The sequence below is a fragment of the Osmerus mordax genome, chromosome 26, assembly GCF_038355195.1.
Source record: "Osmerus mordax isolate fOsmMor3 chromosome 26, fOsmMor3.pri, whole genome shotgun sequence".
Lineage (NCBI taxonomy): Eukaryota > Metazoa > Chordata > Actinopteri > Osmeriformes > Osmeridae > Osmerus > Osmerus mordax.
The window spans coordinates 2913145-2922532 of record NC_090075.1 but is presented as its reverse complement, the minus strand read 5'-3'; the positions used below and the strand labels follow the sequence as shown (position 1 = coordinate 2922532).

The following is a 9388-nucleotide window of genomic DNA, read 5'->3' as shown; positions in this document are numbered from 1 at the left end:
CGTCTTTGAGTCATCGTCTGAGCCGGTCATCTCTGGACTGGTAGGAATAGCAGCGGTGGTTGGGAACCGCCGTGTGGTGAGGCTGATCTGTCTGACTGTGAAAACACCACGTCTTAAACCGCAGAGATGGTCCAGAAGGTGAAATGATAGAGGCTTCGGCTTGGCAGGCTGTTTCAGGTTGAGAAACCTGATGCGCAGCTCAATTACGTTAGTTAGGCCTGGTATAATTGTTTGTGATGGAGAAAGATCGTTTCTTGATGAGAGACGACAAGTATACAAAAACACATAGCCATCCAAATATTGCACAATGTAAACAATGGCCTCTTATAACCCTTGCAACTACTCCACTGACACACACTGTCATTGTCACAGTTTTCATTGAACGCCTGCAGCTGAATGTTGATACAACTTCCCTGACATGTGCTATGCATTTGCCTTTGAGATCTTTGTGTTGGCCGTCAAGCCAGCACCATCAAGTCAAGTGAAACATGAGGATGAGTGTAAGGTTTGACGATAGAGTTGTGAAAGAAAAACTGATCATCAGCGTGAAATATTGCATCGACACTTTACACCCGTGGCTATGTGTTAGAAATGAAGGAAATTTACAGCTCCTACTCCCTGATCTCTCACCTCCACTCAAGAGACGTTCTGAAAACCATTATTTTGTATCGCGGCTTTCACTCATGTTTTGGAGTCTTGCGTTATATGGAAGGCATTAGTCTCGGGAGATGAGGGCCTTGGGGCCGGCGTGAGAGGATGGCCAGGGAAGAGGAGAGAGTAGAGGTTCCTCCCTACAGCCTCTGCTCCTTACCAGGGGGTCAGGACCTCTAATGCCGGGGCCTGTGTTCCATCTATGAGGTCATCATTCTGAGACGAGCTAGACTAGAGCTGAGGAAAGATCAAGCATGGCTTCATCAGTTGAGGGCAGAAGCCATATCTGGCTATTAAAGAAAACATTCCAATGTGTACTTCATGTCAAGATGTCTGGACATCATGCATGGCATCTGTTAACAGCAGAACAGTACAAACTGGTCATCAATGGCTAATCTGAGCTGGGAACATGCTGTTCAGTTGGTGTCCAAAGCAACACAAACTTTGACCCTGGATGTGAGCTGGCACCTTTGACCTTCTCCCCCAAATCTGAGGGATACCACCCAGGGGAACCTGTTGGTATTTCCCCTGACCTCTCCACCAATCAGAGCAGAGTTCCATGCCCTCCATCTTACCTTCCAACAACGTGCCCCAGCAGGGGTGTGTCCTTCCTTCCTCTCCCTCCCTCTTCCTTCCTGTTTCAACCCTCCATCCCTCCCTCCACTCAGCCTCCCCCCATCCCTCCATCCCTCCATCCCTCCACTCACAATTCACCCTCCATCCCTCCCTCCACTCAGCCTCCCCCCATCCCTCCATCCCTCCATCCCTCCACTCACAATTCACCCTCCATCCCTCCCTCCACTTAGCCTCCCCCCATCCCTCCATCTCTCCATCCCTCCACTCACAAGTCACCCTCCATCCCTCCCTCCACTTAGCCTCCCCCCATCCCTCCATCCCTCCACTCACAAGTCACCCTCCATCCCTCCATCTCTCAGACTGAAGTTGAGTCAGCACCAGCATACTGGCGGTCACCGTGTCTCACAGTGTAAAATCCCACCCACCAATTTGCAGTACGTGAGATCTGATGAGAATCTGCTGCCTGGATACCCCTCACTCACTGAAATAAGCCACTCTTGGACACGTGTTTATACATTCTCTGTGAACCCACTTCATCTGTGCCCAGACATGAGGTCTCTTGGAAATATATGGCTGGATTTCATACTCACTGTACCTCATCTGGAGAGATGGCAGCCAGCTGATAAAGCTAGTAGACTGGATGAGAGACAGACAGATGGTCTGAATTACTTTCTCCATTGTTGTTCCAGCCTGAGAACCTCTCAGAGAGGAAGAGAGGCTCCTCAACTCTATTGTGGATCAAGAGTAGATGTCAAGGACACCCTTGACAGTCTCGGTGGGGCACAATTCGGTTTCTTTTCTTCGGTTCTTGACGTTAACAATGTTGTGTAAATACCAATCAAACTGATTTATTTCATTTCCTTTGTACACTCCTAGAAAACACAGACTTAAGTTAAGGCTTCTTCAAACCTTCCTGTGAGACTAGCCTTGCGTTCTTGTGAAGGGGAGAGGGGGGGGGGGATAATGATGCTGTTTGTTTTCCTGCCTTGCAGTAAATTATTTGTAAGTTATTACAAGATACAGTTGTTAACATGATGGAGCCTATGTTGAGAACATTGACATTCTGGTAGATACTGTAATAAAACTTCAATTTGGCATGTTGTCCTACAATAGATACGCAAGTGGCCTACTCTTTGAACCTCTATTAGCTGTTCCAATGCCACCTATTTCTGAAGCTTGAAATAGTTTTGCCTTTCATTCTCGTCCAAGATGTCTCAGACCCACCTGAGGTGACTGTGCAACCTCAGGTTAATCTCTGTGGAGGAGTGAATGAGGGATTAAAACGACGCGGAGTCAGGAAAAGACAGAAAGGACTCCCGACACACGAACACACACACACATACCGTATTTCTTCGATTAAACACTGCAGTGTTTATTACACAATGTTCGTTTTTGGTGCAGCATTTATTCAAGGGCGGCGTTTATTCGAGGGCGGCGTTTAATTAGTACGAGAGATTTAGTACATTGTAGCTGCAGTGCGACCATAGACAAACAAAGAATAGACAGAAATCAAACACAAAGCCTAGTGTAAAACAGAAGCTGCGCGTTTAGTCGGGAGTACAAGGGCGAACCATTCACAACGCTTTTACAAAGACTCCACTTAAAATGCTTCGTTGCTGGCATTGTGACAAATGAATCACGCAGCCAATTAGACTGTCGTGTCATTTGTATTCCAAACTGTTTCGATTAAAGCACAGGTTTCAATTACTACCGCTGGCCTCCTTGTCTATTCTTTGTTTGTCTATGAGTGCGGCAACTCCCTTTCTCATTGGCTATCAATTAGGTGTGCGTGGGTAGTACTTTAACTGTCTCAAATACAAATGTTCTACATTGTGTAGAAATCTGAAACAGCATGCCGAAACGTTCTTACACTTCAAACAGAAAGCTGTGCAGAAAGCACTCACCAGCAGCACTTGTAATTTACTTACAATTTAAATACTGTGTTTTAATTTAACCAATTAAATAACAGTTTTTGGATTGTTTTTGGTGCGGTGTTTAATCGAGAGGGGCGTTTATTACACAGTGTTCATTTTTGGTGCTGCGTTTATTTGAGGGCGGCGTTTAATCTGAGAAATACGGTACAAGTACACACATACACACATACATGTACACACACACAGACACACACACAGACACACACACATACACAGATAGAACCATCTCCCAGGGGGTCACCACCTCAGATATATTTAGACTCTGAAGGAGGGGATGAATTAGTCAGCGCTATCGCTCCTGCATCACTCTTCAGCACAGGACAATGGAGGCCTCTTAACATTCACAATGAGCACCACTGGAGAAGCCGAGCTCCCGGCTGGAACGCCAGCGCCTCGCTCCCCGCAGAACAGCTCTGCACTCAAGCACAGAGCCTGATAGGATTCAGAGTGTAGCTTTAGAGCCTTTCGGTCGCCCAGGCGTGTAGGTCAGTCCTCCGTTATGAAGTTAATGACTCTTTTATGAAGAGAGAGAGAGAGATGATAAAAGGTCCCCGCTCCACTACGCCACTCCCTGTGCGTGCGCATGTGTCCGTGTGGCAATTTGTGTGTCTGTGTGTGTGTGAGCGCACGCGTGCGTGTGTGTGAAAAGCGGTAAGAAGCCCATCAAGGACTGAGATGTAGAGATTTAGCAGGTGAAGGCTAGAAGTAAGTACTGTTTCAGAAGTGGGGGGGGATCTCTGGGGATGGTTGTGAGGATGATTGGGGTGGGGGAGAATCTGGAGGAGGTTCTGCAGTAGGCTGCATGGATCTCCAGCTTGTTCAGGTTCATTCTACATTTACATTTAGTCATTTAGCAGACGCTCTTATCCAGAGCGACTTACAGTAAGAACAGGGACATTCCCCCGAGGCAAGTAGGGTGAAGTGCCTTGCCCAAGGACACAACGTCAGTTGGCATGACCGGGAATCGAACTGGTAACCTTCGGATTACTAGCCCGATTCCCTAACCGCTCAGCCACCTGACTCATTCTCAATGCTCTCACTGGCAGCCAGGTTGCACACTCCCTATTGGAACAGTGGGAGTCAGGTGGCTGAGCGGTTAGGGAATCGGGCTAGTAATCTGAAGGTTGTCAGTTCGATTCCCGGCCATGCCAAATGACGTTGTGTCCTTGGGCAAGGCACTTCACCCTACTTGCCTCGGGGGGAATGTCCCTGTACTTACTGTAAGTCGCTCTGGATAAGAGCGTCTGCTAAATGACTAAATGTAAATGTAAATGTAAATGTAACAGAGTCTAAGGGAATCCGAGGGGTTGCTACACAGTCTGACTCAAACTCTGGCTGTTCCTACTGCAGGAAGCTTTTGTTTTCTAGGTTGTAAACCATTGTTAGTGTTTCACAACAGTTTGTCTGAGTTCTGTGGTAGCTACGGTAACGGTTGCGATGTGTGGGTTCACCACAAATGACCTGGTAGCAACGAGAGGGTCGCCACCATATCGTGTATGTTATCTTCTACTCAGCCAAACCCTCAGTCCTCTTCAGTCTGAATGTCCATAAGGAGGCAGGCTGGCCAGGGCTTACAGTAGGACAAGACAAGTCACACACACACACACAGCCCCCCAACCCCTACGTCCAGTCTGGCAAAACACTCTGGTCTGGTCTGGAGATATCCTCAGTTTGTGTCAGTTTACCGCTTCCTGATCTGGAGAAAAAGTTTAAACACACACACACATGCACTCAGACAAGCCCACACGCTTACACACACACACACACACACACACACACACACACACACATACACGCACACACACACACACACTTTAAGTAGGATGAAACAAAACATAGTGAAAAGGTCAAGCAGGCTTTGGTGTGTGAGACATTAACAGGTTCTGGTAATGACTTCATCCTTTTAGCTCCTCACCTTAGCCTCCAGACAACAGGTGCACACAGGTGCAGAGAGCGAAGCTTAGATTCACAACCAGCACACTGTGTTGAGAAGGCTAGACCAAAGCTAGATACAAAAAAAAAAAGTCTGAAGAAAAGAACTCAGAAATGCATCCACCCCACCAAACAATAGCAATGTTGGGGCTACAGAGGGTTTACATTCTCTGGTGGATGTCCAGAGAGTTTAATTCAAGCCAGACAGATCACTGTGGGGAAACCATGCTGCTGTAGTGGAAGGCACATGAGAGAGAGAGAGCTCTCACAAACATGTACAGGCTTTAAATCAAACCAGAGACTACTTTCACCCCCTATATAAGTCAAACATCTCACTCCGGCACATTTCCATTCAGATATATTTGCTTTACGTCCATAAGATCGGTGAGACCAATCAGACCAAGTGTGTTCTACTTTGTGTCTCTCTGTCTGCAGTTCCAAGGTTACAGATTTACAGCATGGTTCTGGTTCTTCTGTAAACGAATGCAGCACATGCTTAGAGAGAGGGAGAGAGAAAGAGAGAGAGAGAGCGAAAGAGAGAGAGAGAGAGAGAGAGAGAGAGAGAGAGAGAGAGAGAGAGAGAGAGAGAGAGAGAGAGAGAGAGAGAGAGAGAGAGAGAGAGAGAGAGAGAGAGAGAGAAACAAGGCAGGATTCCAAAGTTGTGTATTCAGATACCTGACAAGGCTCTGTCCTGCAGGGGACACTCTCTGGGACTAGATAAATCTTCAGAAGGAATGGCAGCGTGTGTGTGAAAGTGTGTGTGTGTGTGAAAGTGTAAGTACAAAAGTGTGTGTGTTTTTGTGCACCCGTATGTGACCACGTGTGTGTGTGGCTGCTAATTGTCTTTTCATGTGTGTGTGTAGGGGGCTGGAACGGAGGGGACCCCTGTCTCTCTGTATCTCTGAGAGGGCCCAGACAGAGCGTGTTCTGACCGCTGATCCCTCCAGCATTCTTGATCTACAAGGGAAGTCAGGAAGCTGAGCGGTTAGGAAATCGGGCTAGTAATCTGAAGGTTGCCAGTTTGATTCCCGACCGGGTCAAATGACGTTTTGTCCTTGGGCACATGCGTTTATTGTTATTAACATGGGGGGGCGTGTCTGTTGTTTACCAACTTGTTGTTTGTTTGTTTGTTTGTTGTTCCAGAGTGTCAATGCTCCTACTGGTTCTAAGATGAAGGTATGGAAGTGTGCTGCCATTGCCTTGACTCTGTGTGGCGCAGGACTGGCCTTCTTCCTCACTGACTTCATGGTTCCCACGGCGCCCAGTCACCAGACTGCCTGGGCCTCCTCCTCGCACGCCTCTTCATCGTCATCCTCCTCCTCCTCCCCGCTGGGCGCCACCCGGCAGCGGAGAGCGCGGTCGACAGACGGGATGAGCTCCATCCTGACCGAGCGTAAGTTCACAGTGCCCCTCTTTTTCCTCTCTGGCTGCCCAAATACTTCCTCTAGTCAAATATTCAGTCTTGATTGGTTCATCTTCATAGTCAGAATGGGGATTGAAACCAAATATGTCGAATTTGGTTAGTGGTTTAGTCAGTTCGAGCCACAGGGACTAAACCAAATCCAGGCCCCATGTCAGAACGGTCCACTACAACACTTTTGTCAGACTGGGTCACAGTAAACCGGGTTAGGACCATCTTTGGTGGGAGGTGGTGAAATGCCTGTCACACCTCCCCAAGGCCTCACTGGACCTGCAGTATTCATGGCCACATGTCCCATAAAAGATGCAGAGATGTAAAACATGAGGCACGCTCTCCAGAGAGAGAGAGAGAGAGAGAGAGAGAGAGAGAGAGAGAGAGAGAGAGAGAGAGAGAGAGAGAGAGACTGTGTCTAACTGGGTCAGTGCAGGACGGGACAGGTTGGTCATTAGAACTTTCTTCACCGCACCCCGTTGTATGTACACTGTTTAACATGTTTGTGCTGATAATTAGTTCAACCAAGCCAAACACCTCACCTTAACAGACGCCCCAAACCTTCATACTCTGACAGAAGCCTGTCAGCAACGTATGCCGTAGCTCGCAACACCTCGTGTTTTTCTGTGGAGCTTTCCCAGGTCAGTTAAGTTGCGCAAGATCAGCCCCTCTAATCACCCAGCTTGTCATGCTAGTGCCAGGCTGTGGACTTATCTTCACACGACACAGAAGGTTCGGCCTCCTCGCTTCAGTCGGCAGGAATGATGCCGTTGCATCAAAAGGCTATGTTATTATTATTGTTGTCAGATCCTCAGATTTCAGTGTTTATACACAAACCTCCCTTCTCTCGTCTCCTCTCCTCAGTCATGCACCTGTTCCAGACCTTTACGGAGGGCGAGCTGAGGCAGGTGGTGGGCAGCCTGGTGGACAGGAAGACCCGACGCCAGGCCCGGCACGACGCTCGCCTGGGCAAACGGACTAAACGGGCCAAGAAGGGAGTGAAGCCGTGCTCCCTGCGTTTGGTCAACATCATGGTCAGCGAACTGGGGCTGGGCTTCGAGAGCGACGAGACGATCAGCTTCCAGTTCTGCAGCGGCACCTGCAAGGCGCACCGTCGCAACTACGACCTCATCCTGAAGAAGTGGAAGAGGAAAGGCATATCCCGCCGCGACCGCAGCCCCTGCTGCCGGCCCACCGCCTACGAGACCGACTACGTCCTGGACAACGACAACAGATACGTGAAGCTCGGCAATTACTCTGCCCTGGACTGCGGCTGTGTATGATTGGTCCGTCTGCTGGGTGCAAGCTGTGTGGAATTTTACACAGCTGCGGCCATTTTCAGGAGTGTAGCAGAGGGGGGGGGGGGGGGTGGGAACCGAGCGCTCGTGGGGAAGCCCTGAGGGGCCACGTCTCTTGGAGCATTAGGCCGTCCTCTTGGTCTTATGGTTGACAATTCGGGGGGGCCAATGGGAGTCCAGAGTGGGTCGTGTGCACCACGGACAACGGCTGACGTCACAGGAAATACCAGAACTGCTCCTGGAGGAAAGCAACAGTGTGACTCCTCAGAGAACCACGAGGAGAACATCTGGGACCTGCTATGCTTTCAACAACCAAAATATGCTTTCTTTGCCTTCCAAGGGATATTCTCTCAGTCAGGAGTATGACTCGCGGTGTGGGGAAGCCTTGGTCTCATTAGTCATCTGAGGCGTTCTCCGTGGTATAACTTGTTAAGACGTGCATGCCTCCATGCCATGCTGCTTTGATACCACATACACATGCTTCTATACAGAGTGTCTACAGACTATACACCTTACTATAGGAGGAGGCCACCGCAGTCATTCACTCACAACACTAGGGTACAGTATGGCTAAGATCTCCACACAGTCTGTGTGACTGAACTGCTAAGAAACATGTTGCGCCCAGTTGAAAGGGTTCCTAAAGCGTGCATTCAGTTGTCAGTTGTAGAGATACCTTTAAAAAAAAAAGACAAAAACTCCAAACTGTCGTTTGTAAATAATTATGTTTGAAACTATAAAGGGGTTAGAAGGTTATTAGAGAGGTTTTCTCTACAGGGACAACTCGGTGATTACAAATAGTTTAAGTTAACGTTTTTCTGACTGTGCATGAGAGAGCGAGCAGGCGAAGAGTCATGTGCTTCTGGACATCCTGTGCATCAAGTCCATCATTCAATCACATCAGACATTGGACCACATAATGGAATCTCCAGCCTTGACCAGATACCACATATATCTACCTCATTTATGTTGAACGTTTATATGTAGAGGAACACTTGTTTTCACATGTGATCCCACTACTCACCTAAAACCATTTTAGGAGAAGCTTTTTACCTGGAGAAACATTCTCATAGGACAACCATTTAGTATCTACTTTCCTCTGTGTTGATAGCAGCCTCGCCACAGAGCTGTCTGGTCAGTAGAGGTCTCATGAACTGAGCTTTTAGATGTGCATAGCGACCAGATAAACACACAAAGTATCTGGGGGGGTCACCCTTGGAGATCTTAGGGAACACGGCTGAATCAAAACGTCTCGTGAAACCCAACAACTGCGACGCAAGCGCCTGTCCCGGACAGTAACGCAATCCACCAAAACATGAACGTTAGCGATCAATCATCTCTCCGTTTACGGGGGTGTGCCCTCAGTGTTCTCCCACTGTGACCTTCTAGACAGGGCTATCGATTAAGCGAGTAACGGTTGGCTCGTAAATGTAGCAGAAAGGGGGTTTGAGCTTCAGTCTTACCCTGAATTGGCCCGCGGAGCAAATCCCATAATAGACTACTCTAATCTACTTAGCTCCTTTATCACCCGATTGGGCCCTGGTTCTGAATGCAAAAGGAAAGAAAAGCAAGTAAATCCACCACGCGAC

General features: G+C 48.3%; 1 protein-coding gene across 1 annotated transcript; it reads left to right on the top strand.

The window, feature by feature from the left end:
* Positions 1–6242: 6242 nt before the first annotated feature.
* On the top strand, positions 6243–7787 carry nrtn (neurturin). Its single transcript, XM_067230154.1, has 2 exons — positions 6243–6486; positions 7369–7787. Exons 1-2 carry the CDS (start codon positions 6264–6266, stop codon positions 7785–7787), a joined length of 642 nt encoding a protein of 213 aa, XP_067086255.1. The 5' UTR covers positions 6243–6263.
* The last annotated feature ends 1601 nt before the right edge of the window (positions 7788–9388 follow it).

Bases quoted from the DNA above. Each gene is read 5' to 3' on its own strand.
- nrtn (XM_067230154.1), top strand. From the start codon at position 6,264: ATGAAGGTATGGAAGTGTGCTGCCATTGCCTTGACTCTGTGTGGCGCA. The intron at 6,487-7,368 runs GTAAGTTCACAG...TCCTCTCCTCAG, and splicing joins GAGCTCCATCCTGACCGAGC to TCATGCACCTGTTCCAGACC.